Source organism: Drosophila albomicans, chromosome 3 (genome assembly GCF_009650485.2).
Source record: "Drosophila albomicans strain 15112-1751.03 chromosome 3, ASM965048v2, whole genome shotgun sequence".
Taxonomy (NCBI): Eukaryota; Metazoa; Arthropoda; class Insecta; order Diptera; family Drosophilidae; genus Drosophila; species Drosophila albomicans.
The window spans coordinates 34,939,448-34,959,121 of NC_047629.2; the positions used below are offsets into that span (position 1 = coordinate 34,939,448).

A 19,674-nucleotide genomic window follows, 5' to 3' on the forward strand; every position below is an offset into this window, starting at 1 on the left:
GTTTTGCGTAGTTATCGCTTGACCACCACAATGTATCGTTCACTTGTAAAACAGTGCTGGCAAACATTTAAATATGTCGTTATACAAAAAAAAAAACGCAATTTTGTAACGTTTAAGTTTTGTTTAATTTCACTACAAGGAACGTTACAATTAAAAAGTGCACAGCAATTGATCATCTACAGTTTTGAGCTTTCCGCCTCCGACACATCAACCTCCTCCACATCCTCTGCAATGGAAAAATAATAAATTTAGCACATCATGAACAGCAAAAGAACAAAAAGTAACCGTTCACCTACGCTTGCCTCCGGGCAGACGTCTCAAACGTTCCTGTTCCACAGCGGCAAAGTATTCCGTGGCTGCTTGTTCACAGGCACTGGCAAAAGGCGCCATGTTGACTTTTCCATTCACCATGGTCATGTCGGCTTGTTCCTGTCCATGATTTGCCTTAATTTTCAGCTTGCTTTCCCTGGACTTGGCTTCCAAGATCTTCTCACGTCGGTTTTCACGCTCAAACATCTAAATGGAAAATGAGTTTTTATTTTGGGAAACTTCTTTTTCGCAGATCAAGCAAAGATTGCAACTTACCGCCGTGAGTAGCGGCTTATCATTCTTGGATGACATGACCATGTTGTCGGACACCTCAATCAGGAATGTGGCGCCCAGTTTGCTACCACAGCTAACGAATTTACCATTCTCATTGGTCCTCACACAATAGAGCGGTTCATCGCAGACTTTCACTGTGAGTACCGGCTCATTCTGCTGCTGTAGCAGATCCCAAGTGTCTAGCACTCCGTCCATGCGGGTGATGAAGAACTGCGATACCCTGTAAACAGATAAGCAAGTCTAGTTTACTTATGTTTTAATTGAAGTGCGTTTATATCTTGTACTTGGTATAGCTCCAGGCACCATCTGTCAGCATGGAGGAACTACTCTTAGTCCAGATAATCGAACTCTCTCGGCAATCCTCAGACCAAATGCGAGCACACCAATCGCCAACAGTGAGAAAGTTCTTCACAAACGCCGGATTGCGTGTGATGGCATAAACGGGTCCCAAATGGCACATCATCTATGGGAATATCATCAAATATTTCATCAAATGCTTAATACAGCGAAAACTTACGCGTATTTGTATCTTCTCGGTTGGCGTTTTGCCCTTGCGATTGCAGGAGAAGAGCATTCCCATCTCTGTACCTGCCATGAATCTAGTAGGAATAGTTGTTTCGTATTCCAACACCGAGATGCCATAGGAACGCGAAAGATCCTGCTCATCACTCTTTACGGGATCCATGAGCAATCGATCCAATGGTTCACTCAGCTTGCGTGTATCCCACCAAAGCACCTGGCCATCGGAGCCACCTGAGAAAAACTCGGTGCCGCTTTTCGAGTTGTTCCACAGCACCGAATTGACGGGATCTCGATGACAGACCTCACGTTCACTGATCATCACTGGATGCTTGCCATGGCGCGTGTCCCAGGCAGCCACCTGACCATTATACATGCCGCTGACCAGACTCGTTGGATCCTTTTGATTGTATTCGAGACAAACGCATGGCACCTTTGGCTCAAGTGTTAGGAACGGCTCGTTGGGATTCTCCACTTCCCATATGTACGAGTTGCAACGCTGTCCCGTCTTATCGCCCTGAAACTTCATGTCACAATGGCTGACCGCCATTTTGATGCCACCATCCGGTGACCAGGATAGATGCTTCACCGGAACCTTGACAGGATTGGGATCACGGTAGACGTTGACAGTGCGCGATTTGCATGGTTCAGGCAATGGTGCTGGATCCATATTCTCAAAGTAATTTTCATAGATGTTGACTGCATTGTTCTGATGTATGTAGTGTTCCATGGGCTTTGTTAAATTCATCACTTGCGTTATGTAATTCTCATCCTTTTCGATTTTACGCTTGTAGCGCACCGTCTGCTCCGGATCATGCATATTGATGTCCTTTGGCCAGCCGCCTTCATTGTGCGTAATGCCAGTGCTCTTGTATGTGGCACGTTCTGTATTTGCCACACTAAGCGATGTCTGGCCAGCATATTGTGTAACGCGGTCCACGGGATTCTTTAGAATGTAGCTCTTGACCAACTCAGGGTTGGAGTTTTCGCTGAATATCACCTCATCCTTATCCTCGAAATGAACACGTGTCCCAAATGTGCGACGCTCCTTTTTAAATATGTATTCCATATTTATGCAGTTGAATTTATTTTAATTTTATGTTGAGTTACTCGTCGAAAAAATTGTTTAGGATAAACATGCGGAAGGACTTTCTCTGACTCCTTGGCAACCAGGAAATGCTTTATCAATATTTTCTGGGGTTGTCTAGACTATTGTTAGTTGATTTACAAATACCCTTTTTTATATATGAATAGTTTAACATATTTTTATGTATATGAAAAGTTATAACAAATACTGTTTCAAAAAAAATTAATTTATATGCATATACATATGTATGTTAAAAAAAGAAAATATGAATTTGTAATAATAAGTAATTGATGTTTTATCAAAAGCTGAAAAAGTTAAATTTAACAACTGAAGAGTTTTAAAGAATTAAAATCGAAAAATGCAAAATGTTTTGATTGTGTATTCATTTTATTTTATTGCAGAAAATATCACGTCAGTAGCAGTAGCAGTATCAGAGCAGCAGCAGCATATTATATACACAATACAATTAAAATAATTCCTAAAAATTTGGCTAGTTTTTGGGACTATTTACAATTGAGACAATAAATAATATGACTATTTACGGCTATCAGGGGGACTATGTACAATTGAAGTTATGACTTTAAATAATGTACAATTGCTATTTACAATTTAAATAAAATTTACAATTGCTATTTACATCTTAACTTAAATGTACAATTTGACTAATATTGGCTAGATTGCTGACACTGCAAGCTGGGCGAATCCATTCCCGTCTCTCTACAAGTCCAGCACTTGAGTTGATGTTGATACTCTTGCAGCTCCTTCCGATGGATGGCAGGGTCCTCGTCCGGAGTGTCCATGGTGTTGGTTGCCAGAGAGTTGTGCTTGCAATGCAGATCGATTGCTGGTCGCAGCACGCTTTTATACGCTAGCAGGTAGTAAGAAAATCTTAGGTACCTCGGAGTATTTCGAACTCCTAATGACTTTGACCTTGTGGAAAATTCCCTGCCTGCGTTTATGATTGCAACTTTTGCCTGCGCGTTAGGATCAGTAAAGACGCGATAGAAGAAAGTATTATCGCATGTTTTTCAACGGAAAATCCACGCATTTAGGTAAAATTCCAAAGAACTTCATATCTATCGACCATTTCAATTTCTAGGAAAAGATACTTTCTGCAATACATGGTTATCCCAAAATGGAAAAAAGTTTTAAATGCGATTTTAACGACCATATTTATTCAAAAATAGATTCGTTGTAAAGAATATATTTACTATTTCTTATATCTGTAACTTATTGCTTAACTAGCTATTTATTTAATCAGTCGAATTGTTTATTCTGCGCAGATTTCGAATCGTATCGATATTTGCCGTATAAAGCAGGACTGTCTTCTTGATTGTTGGTTTTGTCTTTGCGGACTTTGGGAACTGTAAAAAAATATACAAATTTGTAAAATAATAAGTTAAAGATTAAAACACACGTAAGAAGATATTAGCTATTAATTATTTACTATATAAAGATAAAAATGATTATAAAATTAATTGTTTGTGTTATTATGATTAGATACTTTTTTAAAGCCCTAAACTATAATTTATTCTCAGGTCATTAATATTGAAAAGTATTAAAATTAAAGTAAGTCCTTAAATTTGTTCATTATTTATTTATCAATTTTGAAATTTCTTTTTTTCCGATTTAATATTTAGTTTACATATTGTACAAAAATAAATGGGAATGGACTTTTTAAATAAAAAATGTATTGCTTAGCAATCCAATTCTCTGGATTAAATAGTTAAATTGCAGTATTCATAAAAGCAGTTATTAATCTAGAACACAATTTATACAATCAACTGGCGATCGGCAAAATATATTAAAAAAGACTTGAGTCATATTAGCATAAGATTATGCTCGTAAGGAAATTCTTCAAAAAATTATAGAAGTTTTTAATTATTAAATTAATTTTTTAATATTGAATTAGACTTTGCATTTACTAACTAAATTAAATATTTGCCGTCTATTAGTTAGATCCTGAATATATTTAAAATTGTTGTGATCTGAGTACAGTCTCATAGACAGCAGTAGCATATTCGAGCCTAGTAATTAACTAAGTAAAATAAGCATACCATTTCAATTGTATTTACATTTGCTATCTTCTCCTCAGATTTCGCTTCTTTGTTGCTTTTTGCGCGCAGATTTTGAATTTCTTCAATCAATTTCTTGCGCTCATCCTTCAGGAAGAACACCTGCCGCTTCAGCGTGCTTCTGTTGATTTATATTTAGAAATAGCATTCATTAAATTAACACTATATATATAGATATGCCATATTTAACATACACTTCTAACTCCAAGTGCTTCACATAGCTGTCACTCTCTGAATCGATGATTTCCACATGCTCCTCACTGGCGGTTTGTGAACTCAGCGAATCAATTATTTCGAGATCCATTCCGTCAACAGAAGAGGCATCATTAGCTGGACCATATTCTTCCATTTCGCTGATGGTAAACTCGATTAATTCATTTTCTTCGCTTTCCGCAAGATCAGCTGGACAATCAAGCTGTTCTTCTTGGAGATCCGTCTCTTCTTCTAGCTTATTTAAAGCTGGGAAACAATCCTCATCGTTTCCATGGGTTTCAGCATCCTTCTTAGCCCTGCCGCGTTTTCGTTTCACATTCCCCGCTGACGCTTTGTGGTGTTGACAACGTACAGTTGGGCAAGAGTTTGGCTTTAGCTTGGTTGGATTCTTACGGGTGAAGCCTACAAATCCAATTGGATATGCTGCCGTTATTGGTCTACTTACAAATACCACTTAGCAACTTACCCAGCTCGTATTGCATATTACGCTCAAAGTCATCAGGTGTAAAGTGTTCATTGCAGATGCAGGCTGACAATTAGTTGATTTTATTGACATTTGTTATTGTTATTATTATTACAATATGTTCTACCTGTTGCTGTATTTGGTATATCTCGCTCGCAGAACTCAATCCATTTTTGCAGTTGCTGTTTGTCCTTGGGGAAGTGAAAGTAGCGCCATTTCTTTCTATTGCCATTGCGATTATTGTTACCACAATTGCTTACAGCACAACGCATTTTAAAATCTAAACAAATAATTTTGCTTTGCGCTTTATTTCTAAACAAACTAAAATGTCTTATTGTTCTATCAGCTGATTCCGGCTTGTTATCGATTATACGTTAGTCGATGTGTACTTTCTATTTTCAGCCATTTACAGCACTGTTAATCAACAGCTGATAGCTTATCTCACTCTTTGTTTTGATTTGCTTCGTTTTCGAAATGTTGAGAAGTAGCAACCTAAATAGGTAATTACCATATTTACTTTATAAATGTTTCAAAAATAAACAAAAAATATTAAACCGCTGCAGTGTAATCAATCAACTGGATGTTGATCGCGCTGTCAGCAGCGTTGGAATAGCTGATGAGCAGGCCACAAATAACAATAATGACATCGTACAAACTGTTGCTGGTGAGAATGAATGCAGCCTGGCAGCTTTACAGTTATCCTATGGCCTACTTCAAATTGCCGAGCCTCCGTTAGCGCGCGCTCGAGGGCAGCTCAAGGAGTTGATGTAAGTCGTGCTGTTTGTTTACGTGGCTACTTCCATGACGATCAATATTTTATTGCAGCGGCAAGCAAAACAAAATCTACATAGACTTATCCAAAGAAAAATACAAACTGGATTGCAGTGAAGTGGCAAAATTAAATGAAATGGTACGTACAAATTTAAATTGATAAACTAATACCGATCACGGCTTTACGATTATATTTAAAATTGGGTGGTGTCCGATTATGAAGAAATTATATATAAATAAAGAATATTTAGTCGTCCTATTAATTTCATTTATTTCAAATAGAAATTGTTAAAGCTATAGTTAAAGTGTTTAAAATTTGTTGATGATTTTAAACCATGTACTTACAGATTCCATTTCGATACTATTCTAAATCAATATTCATTTCATTGTGTTATAATTACCGGGTATCGTCTAGTCGTCTATAGATATTCGGCTATTTTTAACAGCCCTCGTAAATGATTCTGTTATCATTAATAGCCCCGTCGGAGTATTTAAATTGGGTGGGAAAATCACATGTCATCTTATCGCTGGATTTATGGGGCGGGCAATGTAAGCCATAAGCCATGAAATATATACGTTTAACTTTTCGATATTCTAGATGAACGATGTGCGACGTTATAAAGAGAAACTGGCGAAAATCAAGAAGGAAATGCAGAATATCTACCAGCGTACAAAAGTGTTGAAGGTGAGCAACAAAGTAGAACCCATTAACGTTACTTTATTATTTTTGAAAAAGCCATAAATGTATATAAAAAAATAATAGTATAGGATATAAAAATAATAGTATGTAATTAAGAATGATTACAAAGTAGAGCACATGCAATAGCTTAACTACAATATATACCTAAGTGTACATACATATATCGTATCTCGTATCACTGATTACAGAAACGAGCGGCAAATGTGGCGACATGCAAGCAGCGCGATTATCAGCGCAAACTTGAGAGGCAACAGCACGAGGAATCGCTGATCGGGAACCATTAGCCATTAGCTGATTGGCTTTACGTCTAAGCACTTCATTTAATTCATTAATTACGAAAAACGAAAAAAAAAACATTTGGGATTTTTCCTTTGGTAACGGGAACAAAGAAATTAATATCTAAGAGCTAAATATAAACGTAACATTTTGTATAGATTTCTTACTATAACTACGTTAAACAATTTATTAAACAAATATATATATATTGTGTGTGGTTTGTTGTTGTTTCATTGGTCTATATATTTTTGTAATAATTATTTCAATACTTTTTGAGATTTTCACAGAGAATTACGTTGAAATAAAGCCACATGCAAGAGAGGCCAATTTCAGTGGATTGATCGACATATTTCATAATATACATAATATTTGTCGTGTAAAGAATTAAACATTCACTTTCACGCTAATACAGTGACAAAATTACATTCTCAGAGTTTACAATAAAATTAAAAAAAAATACCATGCTTATATAGCGTAGGCAACAAGTTTACAGCTTGATTTATTGTGATAAGATCAAAGAGAGTTTTTCTAAGCGACAAAATAATCTATGTGTATAGTTTGTATATAAGACACGAGAGATATCACAATAAGCAGCTGACAAACTTGGTACATTTCTTGGATGTGTGTGATTGAGATAAGCATGCATAATGAGTGTGGTGTGTGGACTACGATTGTTAAAGTTAAAGTACAACTAGATAGATGGTATAATCACTATAAATACATTTAAGATTGAATTGAAATTCAGCATGCAGCGGTAATTGGAAGAATTAGAAGACGTAGTAGCACTTTCTGTTGTATTGTGTTGGGTTTTGTTGTTTCCGGGTGATAATCGGATTACGGTTTCAGTTTCAGTTTATGGATCACAGAGGAGGTGAAGCAGCTTAGCTAACACTACTTGTAAAACTTGTATATTCCTGTTCATTCAGCATGTGCATTGCATCTGTCGGTGCAAAATATTTGACAGTGCCTAAAAGTATTTGGAATATTGATTAGTTACAATGTTTTCAACAATATATTTTTATTCTTACACATTATTCTTACAGCTAATGCCGAAAGAGTTCGAAAAAGTGTATAAACCAAAAAGTAATGTATGGCTTTTAAATTTCCAATTTTATTTTTGTGTTTCACAGATTAATGGCAAGAAAATTTGCAAGAACTTAAGATCGTATACAAAGTGATTTGTACTAAACATAAAAAATGGTGTTGTGTATTAAGATAGAGCATGTGTCGGTTCCTATTATGTAGTTATATTGGTAAATTGTTTATTATAAATGTTTAATGTTAATCTCTCATAATTTAGCTGCCTTTTTCTAATGATTCTCTTTAATCGAATAACGCTGAATTAAGCCCTGCTTAAATATCTTGTGATTAAAGAGCTGAGGAACTGTGGGAATCGAAACCTCTTTGAGCTTTACTCTTAATTTAAATACTATTTGAGCACAGCTTGAATTGATGATAATCTAGAAACTATAGCCTTTTTATATAATCTTCAATTGTTTCAGGATTCAAGTGTGAATAATATCATACGTTTCTTTCATTTCATTTGATGATGCTAACCTACGTCAGACTCTGGCAATAATCTTCTGCTTAAGTCACATAAATTCATATATATTTTTTGTTGTTTGTAGCGTCAGATTTGAATTAAGTATTCAAGTCCTTTTACGAGTATAATTGTACAGGGATCTCTTCTGTATCTAAGACAAAATTGCTATAAATTCGTTGATCAGCTCAAGTCGACGTCTCTAAAGTCATCAAGGTTCTTAGGGCTAGTTGGGCTATCAGTATGCATTTCATTGGCAGTGTTAGTCACCGTCGTGGGCGGCGAGGCGGAAGCGGAAGCCGAAGCTGGAGCAGAGGCTGTTGATGACCTACCCTTACCATTTTCATAGGGGACATTGCGCTGCAGATACATTTGGACGCAGACGTGAATGATGAAGATAATGAAGGCGGCAATGCCAAAGATCTCAAACGTAGTCCGAGCACTGACAGCATCAAAGAGCTGGCCGGCAATTTGACTGCCAATAGACACGCCGACACCCTCAAAGATGGCACCCACAAGACTCTGCAGGAAAAGAAAGTTTTAGAATGGAAACGAACAACAAGAAATTGATGCTAAAGATACCTGCATGGTTGCCTCCGTGCCTGGAGGCGCCACAATGCTGGCATACGAAGCCATGGTGGCGTAGAAGAGGCCAAACGTGACACCATTGAGCAGCTCAATGGGCAGTATATACCAAGGATTCTGGAGCATCGAGTACAGTATGAATCGCACACCAAAGCCAAACAGAACCAGGCTCATAGCATTCACATGTCCAATACGCTTCAGTATCCAGCCGGACAGAAAGAAGAGCGGCAGCTCACCACCAAAGCACTGGATGCCCATGACTAGACCTTCTAGCGTCTTTATATAGTTTCCCTCATCGAAGGGCTTCGCCAGCTCCTCCAAGTAGATAAACAGAAAGTTCCAAATAAGCGCAGTGCCCAGGCCAATGGCCACGCACCAAAGAAAGAAGACGACACAACGCAACGAGAGGAACATTTGGCCCACATCCTTCCAAATATTGGACGACATGTGCGTCTGAGTGTGCTGTAAGTTTACAAAGAAAATAATTAAATTCAGAAATAACTGATCGAGGAAAGATATTGAACTCACCTTCAATTTGGTGGAAGCGAGCATATCGAATCCCAATATAACAAGCGTCATCCAGAAGACAATTGTGTAGTTCTTAACATCTGAACCGTCCTTCGACATGGCATCCACAAGCAGACCAGCGATCACAGCAAAGACTCCCCAACCCAAAGAGCCGCACAAACGTTGCTTTCCATACAGATGATGACGCTCGCCCAGCAGGCCAAAGCAGATTGCATCGCCAATGCTCACCACAACAGCCATGCCCGCCCAGCTGATGATGAGCATGCCAAAGAAGAACCAAAACTCTGGCTTGGCCATTGCACTGCTCATGTTAAGCTCCCTGCTGGCGGGCAACATTTTCTCCAAGTACGAGTCATTGCAATTCATCTGGCATTTGGGCCGGAATATATCATTCTCCTTGGGGCAATAGAGTGTCACATTTTGTGCGTCCACCACGCCCCTGTCGTGCGGTATCAGAAAGTTAAGGCATCTTCCCTTGCCATTCAACATTGGCTCGTCAATTACGTCATTCATGCTGATATAGGTGTCAAAGTCAATCCACGATTTGCTGCTGTTCGTCTGGCAACTTTGCGTCTTATTTTGCAGCCAATTGTTGCACACAATGTCCCACATTGGAGGCACCATTTGACAGCGCATTTGGCAGCTCAACGTTCGATTGGCAAAGTGTGTTTCCAGCTGCTGCTCCGTGTCAGCGGCGTAGTTGGAACAGTAGCGTATGGAGGAGACGCCGGCGTGGCAATGGAACTGCGTCTCCTGATCCACGGCTGGCACAAACATGATCTGAAAGAAGGCCACAGCGGTGAGCGCCTGTCCGCCCAGGAAAAGGAGGCGATGCTGATGGTAACTGTGTAAGGATAAAAGAAATAGTTGTTAGACCATAATACAAATATTTCTAATATGTTTATGTTATAGTAGATGCTCAAAAATTATAATTAAAGTAATTCTAATTTAGCTCAGAGAAGCTGGGTCCAGTGATTTGAGATATTCAAAAAAAAATTGGTGCCCATTGCTTTAAATCGTTTGCCCATGTTTGCCCAGGAAAAATTTTTTTTTGCCCACCCTTAGTTTCGAAATTATGAAAAATTTTTTTTTTTCGAAAATTCAAAAAAATTTTTTTTTCAAAATTTTTTTGCGGAAATCGCTTTAAAATCGTTTGCCCATGTTTGCCCATCTTTTAGTTTTTCGAAAAAATTTTTCGTTTTCGAAATTTTGAATTTTGAAAAATTTTGACATTTTTTCGGAATGAATGACTCAAATTCGATCGCCCACACCTCGAAATTATGAATACTAAAGCTCTACAACGGTAGCCTCAAGTGTTTTCAAGTCTGCCCATATCTCAGAATTTCAAAATTTTGCCGAAATTACAAAAATTTTCATACTTTTTTGATTTCAGCCTATGGCCCATACAAATTCATCGTTTACCCAATTTTCAAAGTCTCAAATTTTTGCCAAATTTCAAAATTTTTCAAATTTTTTTGACTTTTTCAGACTGCCCATTCGTTATTTTCGTTTGCCCACCCTTTAGAATTTCGAAATTTTGCCGAATTTCAAAAATTTTCATACTTTTTTGATTTCAGCCTATGGCCCATACAAATTCATCGTTTACCCAATTTTCAAAGTCTCAAATTTTTGCCAAATTTCAAAATTTTTCAAATTTTTTTGACTTTTTTCAGACTGCCCATTCGCTATTTTTGTTTGCCCACCTTTAGAAATTCAAAATTTTGCCTAATTTAAAAAATTTCATACTTTTTGATTTCAGCCTATGGCCCATACAAATTCATCGTTTGCCCAACTTTCAAAGTCTCAAATTTTTGCCAAATTTCAAATTTTCAAATTTTTTTGACTTTTTCAGACTGCCCATTCGCTATTTTCGTTTGCCCACCCTTTAGAATTTCGAAATTTTGCCGAATTCCAAAAATTTTCATACTTTTTTGATTTCAGCCTATGGCCCATACAAATTCATCGTTTACCCAATTTTCAAAGTCTCAAATTTTTTGCCAAATTTCAAAATTTTTCAAATTTTTTTTGACTTTTTCAGACTGCCCATTCGCTATTTTCGTTTGCCCACCCTTTAGAATTTCGAAATTTTGCCGAATTTTCAAAATTTTCATACTTTTTTGATTTCAGCCTATGGCCCATACAAATTCATCGTTTGCCCAATTTTCAAAGTCTCAAATTTTTGCCAAATTTCAAAATTTTTCAAATTTTTTTGACTTTTTCAGACTGCCCATTCGCTATTTTTGTTTGCCCACCCTTTAGAATTTCAAAATTTTGCTTAATTTAAAAAATTTTCATACTTTTTTGATTTCAGCCTATGGCCCATACAAATTCATCGTTTGCCCAACTTTCAAAGTCTCAAATTTTTGCCAAATTTCAAATTTTTTCAATTTTTTTTGACTTTTTCAGACTGCCCATTCGCTATTTTCGTTTGCCCACCCTTTAGAATTTCGAAATTTTGCCGAATTCCAAAAATTTTCATACTTTTTTGATTTCAGCCTATGGCCCATACAAATTCATCGTTTACCCAATTTTCAAAGTCTCAAATTTTTGCCAAATTTCAAAATTTTTCAAATTTTTTTGACTTTTTCAGACTGCCCATTCGTTATTTTCGTTTGCCCACACCCTTTAGAATTTCGAAATTTTGCCGAATTTCAAAAATTTTCATACTTTTTTGATTTCAGCCTATGGCCCATACAAATTCATCGTTTACCCAATTTTCAAAGTCTCAAATTTTTGCCAAATTTCAAAATTTTTCAAATTTTTTTGACTTTTTCAGACTGCCCATTCGCTATTTTTCGTTTGCCCACCCTTTAGAATTTCGAAATTTTGCCGAATTTCAAAAATGTTCATACTTTTTTGATTTGAGCCTATGGCCCATACAAATTCATCGTTTACCCAATTTTCAAAGTCTCAAATTTTTGCCAAATTTCAAAATTTTTCAAATTTTTTTGACTTTTTCAGACTGCCCATTCGCTATTTTCGTTTGCCCACCCTTTAGAATTTCGAAATTTTGCCGAATTTCAAAAATTTTCATACTTTTTTGATTTCAGCCTATGGCCCATACAAATTCATCGTTTACCCAATTTTCAAAGTCTCAAATTTTGCCAAATTTCAAAATTTTTCAAATTTTTTTTGACTTTTTCAGACTGCCCATTCGCTATTTTTGTTTGCCCACCCTTTAGAATTTCAAAATTTTGCCTAATTTAAAAAATTTTCATACTTTTTTGATTTCAGCCTATGGCCCATACAAATTCATCGTTTGCCCAACTTTCAAAGTCTCAAATTTTTGCCAAATTTCAAAATTTTTCAAATTTTTTTGACTTTTTCAGACTGCCCATTCGCTATTTTCGTTTGCCCACCCTTTAGAATTTCGAAATTTTGCCGAATTCCAAAAATTTTCATACTTTTTTGATTTCAGCCTATGGCCCATACAAATTCATCGTTTACCCAATTTTCAAAGTCTCAAATTTTTGCCAAATTTCAAAATTTTTCAAATTTTTTTGACTTTTTCAGACTGCCCATTCGCTATTTGTGTTTGCCCACCCTTTAGAATTTCAAAATTTTGCTTAATTTAAAAAAATTTCATACTTTTTTGATTTCAGCCTATGGCCCATACAAATTCATCGTTTGCCCAACTTTCAAAGTCTCAAATTTTTGCCAAATTTCAAAATTTTTCAAATTTTTTTTGACTTTTTCAGACTGCCCATTCGCTATTTTCGTTTGCCCACCCTTTAGAATTTCGAAATTTTGCCGAATTCCAAAAATTTTCATACTTTTTTGATTTCAGCCTATGGCCCATAAAAATTCATCGTTTTACCAATTTTCAAATCTCAAATTTTTGCCAAATTTCAAAATTTTTTCAAATTTTTTTGACTTTTTCAGACTGCCCATTCGTTATTTTCGTTTGCCCACCCTTTAGAATTTCGAAATTTGCCGAATTTCAAAAATTTTCATACTTTTTTGATTTCAGCCTATGGCCCATACAAATTCATCGTTTACCCAATTTTCAAAGTCTCAAATTTTTTGCCAAATTTCAAAATTTTTCAAATTTTTTTGACTTTTTCAGTCTGCCCATTCGCTATTTTTGTTTGCCCACCCTTTGGAATTTCAAAATTTAGCTTAATTTAAAAAATTTTCATACTTTTTTGATTTCAGCCTATGGCCCATACAAATTCATCGTTTGCCCAACTTTCAAAGTCTCAAATTTTTGCCAAATTTCAAAATTTTTCAAATTTTTTTGACTTTTTCAGACTGCCCATTCGCTATTTTCGTTTGCCCACCCTTTCGAATTTCGAAATTTTGCCGAATTTCAAAAATTTTCATACTTTTTTGATTTCAGCCTATGGCCCATACAAATTCATCGTTTGCCCAATTTTCAAAGTCTCAAATTTTTGCCAAATTTCAAAATTTTTCAAATTTTTTTGACTTTTTCAGACTGCCCATTCGCTATTTTTGTTTGCCCACCCTTTAGAATTTCAAAATTTTGCTTAATTTAAAAAATTTTCATACTTTTTTGATTTCAGCCTATGGCCCATACAAATTCATCGTTTGCCCAACTTTCAAAGTCTCAAATTTTTGCCAAATTTCAAAATTTTTCAAATTTTTTTGACTTTTTCAGACTGCCCATTTGCTATTTTCGTTTGCCCACCCTTTAGAATTTCAAAATTTTGCTTAATTTAAAAAATTTTCATACTTTTTTGATTTCAGCCTATGGCCCATACAAATTCATCGTTTGCCCAACTTTCAAAGTCTCAAATTTTTGCCAAATTTCAAAATTTTTAAAATTTTTTTGACTTTTTCAGACTGCCCATTCGCTATTTTTGTTTGCCCACCCTTTAGAATTTCAAAATTTTGCTTAATTTAAAAAATTTTCATACTTTTTTGATTTCAGCCTATGGCCCATACAAATTCATCGTTTACCCAATTTTCAAAGTCTCAAATTTTTGCCAAATTTCAAAATTTTTCAAATTTTTTGACTTTTTCAGACTGCCCATTCGCTATTTTCGTTTGCCCACCCTTTAGAATTTCGAAATTTTGCCGAATTCCAAAAATTTTCATACTTTTTTGATTTCAGCCTATGGCCCATACAAATTCATCGTTTACCCAATTTTCAAAGTCTCAAATTTTTGCCAAATTTCAAAATTTTTCAAATTTTTTTGACTTTTTCAGACTGCTTATTCGCTATTTTTGTTTGCCCACCCTTTAGAATTTCAAAATTTTGCTTAATTTAAAAAATTTTCATACTTTTTTGATTTCAGCCTATGGCCCATACAAATTCATCGTTTACCCAATTTTCAAAGTCTCAAATTTTGCCAAATTTCAAAATTTTTTCAAAATTTTTTTTGACTTTTTCAGACTGCCCATTCGCTATTTTTGTTTGCCCACCCTTTAGAATTTCAAAATTTTGCCTAATTTAAAAAATTTTCATACTTTTTTGATTTCAGCCTATGGCCCATACAAATTCATCGTTTGCCCAACTTTCAAAGTCTCAAATTTTTGCCAAATTTCAAAATTTTTCAAATTTTTTTGACTTTTTCAGACTGCCCATTCGCTATTTTCGTTTGCCCACCCTTTAGAATTTTGAAATTTTGCCGAATTCCAAAAATTTTCATACTCCACTATTTTTGGACAATTTAGCAATACCTACTACATGTATCGTGATATTGCGTCACCCCTTTTGAATGAATTCCACCAAAAGGTAGTGAATGAGAAAAACCCAAAACTTTTAAGAATAAAAAAGGACACACCTGTTTTATGACCTTATAAAGACAGAAAATATTTATATATTCTGTTATGGGCTTGAAGGCTTTAGTAGTTTATAGAATTTCAAGAAAAATTATACTAATAGTCATAAAATAAATAACATACAAAATGGGCAAACGGAAAAAGTATGAGCATTTTTGGAATTATGCATAAATTTTAAAAACTAAAGGGTGGGCAATCGAAAATAATGATTGGGCAGTCTGAAAAAGTCAAAAAAATTTAAAAAATTTTGAAATTTGGCAAAAATTTGAGACTTTGAAAATTGGGTAAACGATGAATTTGTATGGGCCATAGGCTGAAAATCAAAAAAGTATGAAAATTTTTTAAATTAGGCAAAATTTTGAAATTCTAAAGGGTGGGCAAACAAAAATAGCGAATGGGCAGTCTGAAAAAGTCAAAAAAAATTTGAAAAATTTTGAAATTTGGCAAAATTTGAGACTTTGAAAATTGGGTAAACGATGAATTTGTATGGGCCATAGGCTGAAATCAAAAAAGTATGAAAATTTTTGAAATTCGGCAAAATTTCGAAATTCTAAAGGGTGGGCAAACGAAAATAGCGAATGGGCAGTCTGAAAAAGTCAAAAAAATTTGAAAAATTTTGAAATTTGGCAAAAATTTGAGACTTTGAAAATTGGGTAAACGATGAATTTGTATGGGCCATAGGCTGAAATCAAAAAAGTATGAAAATTTTTGAAATTCGGCAAAATTTCGAAATTCTAAAGGGTGGGCAAACGAAAATAGCGAATGGGCAGTCTGAAAAAGTCAAAAAATTTTAAAAATTTTGAAATTTGCAAAAAATTGAGACTTTTGAAAATTGGGTAAACGATGAATTTGTATGGGCCATAGGCTGAAATCAAAAAAGTATGAAAATTTTTGTAATTCGGCAAAATTTTGAAATTCTGAGATATGGGCAGACTTGAAAACACTTGAGGCTACCGTTGTAGACTTTAGTATTCATAATTTCGAGGTGTGGGCGATCGAATTTGAGTCATTCATTCCGAAAAAATGTCAAAATTTTTTCAAAATTCAAAATTTCGAAAACGAAAAATTTTTTCGAAAAACTAAAAGATGGGCAAACATGGGCAAACGATTTAAAGCGATTTCCGCAAAAAAAAATTTTGAAAAAAAAAAATTTTTGAATTTTCGAAAAAAAAAAATTTTTCATAATTTCGAAACTAAGGGTGGGCAAAAAAAAGTTTTTCCTGGGCAAACATGGGCAAACGATTTAAAGCAATGGGCACCAATTTTTTTTTGAATATCTCAAATCACTGGACCCAGCTTCTCTGAGCTTTCTAATTTTGCTAATTCTAATATAACAAAATTGAGAATACTTATTTCAAAATACATTAGATAATATTAAAGTAATTCTAATTTTGCTTTAATTCCAATATAACAAAATTGAGAATACTTATTTCAAAATACATTAGATAATATTAAAGTAATTCTAATTTTGCTTTAATTCTAATATAACAAAATTGAGAATACTTATTTCAAAATACATTAGATAATATGTTTTTTTTCAATTTATAAAAAAAAATATATTATGAAAACAAGAAAAAAAAGAATAAATTTCAACTACTTTAAAGACTTCTGTTCTAATCTCTGTCAGATTTGAATTTCAGAGAGATATCGAAACATTGATAAAGTTTAAGTAGAGAATATACTTTAACATAGTGATTCATTAAAAGAAATCAAGATATATTTCAAAGCAATTACTATTTTTTTTTTTTATGAAATTATGAGATTATAAAACTACATATAGTTGGACTTTGAAAAATGTAAAATAAAAACATTTGTTTGGATAGCTGCTATGAAGAGAAAGTGCGTATTCCCCAAGTGAAAGGGTTGGTTATCATGTTATATGGTTGTCAACATAACAACATTAGATCACGCCTCCACTATCATAATTACGGCAATTTATTCAGATTAAAAGAATTTGCAGACATCTTACAAACAAGAACATTTTTATTAGTTGACGATAAGAAACTTGAATCATTCAAGAACTTACCGATCGGCTATATAGCCAAAGAGTGGCTTAGCTATGAGTCCAATAATAGGCAAGATCATGTACATGGTGCCCACGACAACCGAGGAGTATCCCAGCTGCGTCGCCAGTTGTGGCATAAAGGGTACAACGGGTGCGGTTCCTGTTCCAGTTTTGAATTGTCGGAATGAAGGAAAACAAAATATTTAGATTAGTTGCATGGGCGTGGGCGTTGATGAGTCTGTGAGGTTGAAGTGCTAAACTAAATGCAATCAAATGTGTGATGAGCACAAAAATTCCCTGTAAACTACGAGGGAAACATTGCGGAGGATATGGAAAACTTACAAATGAAGAAATAGCGAGGACTAAAGGAATTAGAAAATTTCGTATAACAACATTTTTAAAAAAAAGTTTTCTTTTAATGATTTAAGTAATGGAATAATAGTTATAACATATATGATACAACAAGTGCAATAAAACCCTCACTATTATTTTTTTCCTTTTAAATCCAAATTAAATTTAATATTTTTTGTTGTTTATCGTTTTATTTTCATTATGCTTAACACATGATTTAAGTTCCAAGAATTGATCAAATTATTTAAATATATAGAAAAATTGCTATATTGTGAATTGTGTCGTTCTATTCCCAATTGGGCATTTTATAGGGTATGTAAAACCAACTGGCCAGCGATTAGTGTGAATTGTCCAAATATGAAATGTGGGTGTTTGCGTTTGATAAGCATTGGGTATAATTATGGAACGTATATTTGTGGCAATTCCTAAAATCAACAATCGGAGTCATATATACCGCTATTGCGATTATAATCCATTCGCTTTGTCCAAGTGTAAACCTTTATAATACATTGTATTTGGTCGTCAAGTTGTTACTGCGTAACTTTTTAATTAATTTAAAAGTAAGAACGTTACTTTAATTGCTGATAGCAGCTTTGTCTCACTTCTCAGGTCACGAAGTGGGCTAAGCACCGTGGGGACTGACGGCTTAGTTAATTGACATATTAACTTTGGACTCAACTAAAGCAACCTTGCTCTGTTATTTACACCAATATGCGTTATGAATGCTTTAAAAGACAATTATTAGCGCTTATTTTGCATGAGAAGAACCTTTGGAATTTTACACAATCAGACTAAAAGAATATTGCAAACAGTAGAAATGGAAATTGAATATGCATTGTTCTGTTCCGTTTTTAAATAATAGGGAAGATAAGATAATAGATGAGTTATTTTTTGTATTTGAATTGTTTGGCATTGTCAGTTGTGCGTATAATGCTGTCGAACAGTGTTTGCATTGCACTATGAGCTAGCAGCTTAAACTACTAGGGGATCAAATTGATTGAATTGAATGTTGAACAACTGCTAATTAACTAAGCTTCTTATCAAGCGTATATTTACGAAACGCATAGCACACAAATAAATGTGTATCTACATGACACTACAAAATACCTTATCAATGCTGCCTTATCGTAAAATACATTCAAGAAATGTTCAGTTTTAACATGGTCATAGTATTAAAAGTGCGTGTAGTATTAGAATGGTATCAGATAGAATGAGTAATTAAAAGGGTACTTGTAATTAAGTAATGTTATGTGGGTTATTTACCGGCATTGAAGAGAAAGTAATGGGCTTTCATGGGCACCAAGTCCTTATCGATGTTAACCTTCATTTTCACTGCTGATTCGTTTCGTTCCGTTTCAATTCGTTTCGGTTTCCTTAATTTTCGATTCCTATTAACAGCGATTCATCAAATGCCAATTAGTTTTGGCTTTCAATTTGGGCTGTCGGAAATTTCCACTAGATGGCGGCGATTCTTTATGATTTGCAAGTTGTATGCACTTAATTCCAAAATATTGTTTATTTAATTCACAAACCGTGCAATTACCAGCATGAGAATAGTTTAAATATTCTTTCAAGTTGTTGCACACATACACGAGTACACACATCCACTTGTAGTTGACGCGATCACGTTTCTCGTATTCCAAATAAAATTGCAGGTGTCAGCATTACGCGTTTGCTCGTAAATATTGCATATGTTCTTTGCTACGACGGCATTTATATTTTCAGCACATGCAATTTAATCCTTTTTGGTGGTTGAGGATTCTAATTAGAACGACGAAGCGGCAATGATGAACTGAGTAGACCAGACTAGGTCGTGTTGATTTTACACATTAGAGAAACATATCTTTTTTAATACTGTTTACATTCAAACGCTTATCTAGTTAGTGCACACAGTTTGGCGAATGTGTCAAATAGACGCCCACAACACAAACACCAGTAATACTAACACTACGCAGCATGCTTTCAATGTGAGGCCACTGATATTGAAATGAAAACTGATGGGAACAGCTGGTCAGCAAGCCCTAGCAAGCTAATTAACACTGAGAAGCTTCCTGCACTTGCGGCCAACTTTGCGTAGCTGTAAGCTTAACAGACCGCATGACATAATTACGCCCTGTTAACGCAAATTTTTGAGCATGCCATTGCGGCTTATGTTATTTGAATGTTAACATAACAGACGCCAACCCTCAGCTGGTAGCTAGATCTGCATAAAA

General features: G+C 34.8%; 4 protein-coding genes across 7 annotated transcripts; 1 reads left to right on the forward strand and 3 right to left on the reverse strand.

Moving 5' to 3' along the window:
- Positions 1-21: 21 nt before the first annotated feature.
- Positions 22-2,191, reverse strand: LOC117569134 (dynein axonemal intermediate chain 2). Of its 2 annotated transcripts, none has more exons than XM_034250163.2 (5): positions 1,121-2,191; positions 888-1,066; positions 586-823; positions 293-516; positions 22-226 (listed from the first exon to the last, which is right to left on the reverse strand). In XM_034250163.2, the coding sequence occupies exons 1-5, from the start codon at positions 2,189-2,191 to the stop codon at positions 208-210; spliced, it is 1,731 nt and encodes a 576-aa protein (XP_034106054.1). In that variant the 3' UTR covers positions 22-207. The 2 variants fall into 2 exon arrangements, with proteins under 2 accessions (XP_034106054.1, XP_034106053.1); XM_034250162.2 differs by having other exon boundaries at positions 177-226; positions 297-516.
- A 1,168-nt stretch (positions 2,192-3,359) lies between these two features.
- Positions 3,360-5,328, reverse strand: LOC117567592 (52 kDa repressor of the inhibitor of the protein kinase). Of its 2 annotated transcripts, none has more exons than XM_034247676.2 (5): positions 5,088-5,328; positions 4,964-5,026; positions 4,479-4,899; positions 4,285-4,405; positions 3,360-3,573 (listed from the first exon to the last, which is right to left on the reverse strand). In XM_034247676.2, exons 1-5 carry the CDS (start codon positions 5,230-5,232, stop codon positions 3,463-3,465), a joined length of 861 nt encoding a protein of 286 aa, XP_034103567.1. In that variant the 5' UTR covers positions 5,233-5,328; the 3' UTR covers positions 3,360-3,462. The 2 variants fall into 2 exon arrangements, with proteins under 2 accessions (XP_034103567.1, XP_034103566.1); XM_034247675.2 differs by having other exon boundaries at positions 3,364-3,573; positions 4,267-4,405; positions 5,088-5,324.
- An 88-nt stretch (positions 5,329-5,416) lies between these two features.
- LOC117567593 (biogenesis of lysosome-related organelles complex 1 subunit 6) lies at positions 5,417-6,881 on the forward strand. Its single transcript, XM_034247677.2, has 5 exons — positions 5,417-5,460; positions 5,524-5,727; positions 5,786-5,870; positions 6,330-6,416; positions 6,620-6,881. Exons 1-5 carry the CDS (start codon positions 5,435-5,437, stop codon positions 6,713-6,715), a joined length of 498 nt encoding a protein of 165 aa, XP_034103568.1. The 5' UTR covers positions 5,417-5,434; the 3' UTR covers positions 6,716-6,881.
- Positions 6,882-7,096: 215 nt separating this feature from the next.
- On the reverse strand, positions 7,097-19,487 carry LOC117567589 (major facilitator superfamily domain-containing protein 6-A). Of its 2 annotated transcripts, XM_034247671.2 has the most exons (6): positions 18,725-19,486; positions 17,132-17,270; positions 9,361-10,204; positions 8,830-9,294; positions 8,586-8,769; positions 7,097-7,674 (listed from the first exon to the last, which is right to left on the reverse strand). In XM_034247671.2, exons 1-6 carry the CDS (start codon positions 18,786-18,788, stop codon positions 7,589-7,591), a joined length of 1,782 nt encoding a protein of 593 aa, XP_034103562.1. In that variant the 5' UTR covers positions 18,789-19,486; the 3' UTR covers positions 7,097-7,588. The 2 variants fall into 2 exon arrangements, with proteins under 2 accessions (XP_034103562.1, XP_034103561.1); XM_034247670.2 differs by lacking the exon at positions 7,097-7,674 and having other exon boundaries at positions 7,780-8,769; positions 18,725-19,487.
- Between the last annotated feature and the right edge of the window lie 187 nt (positions 19,488-19,674).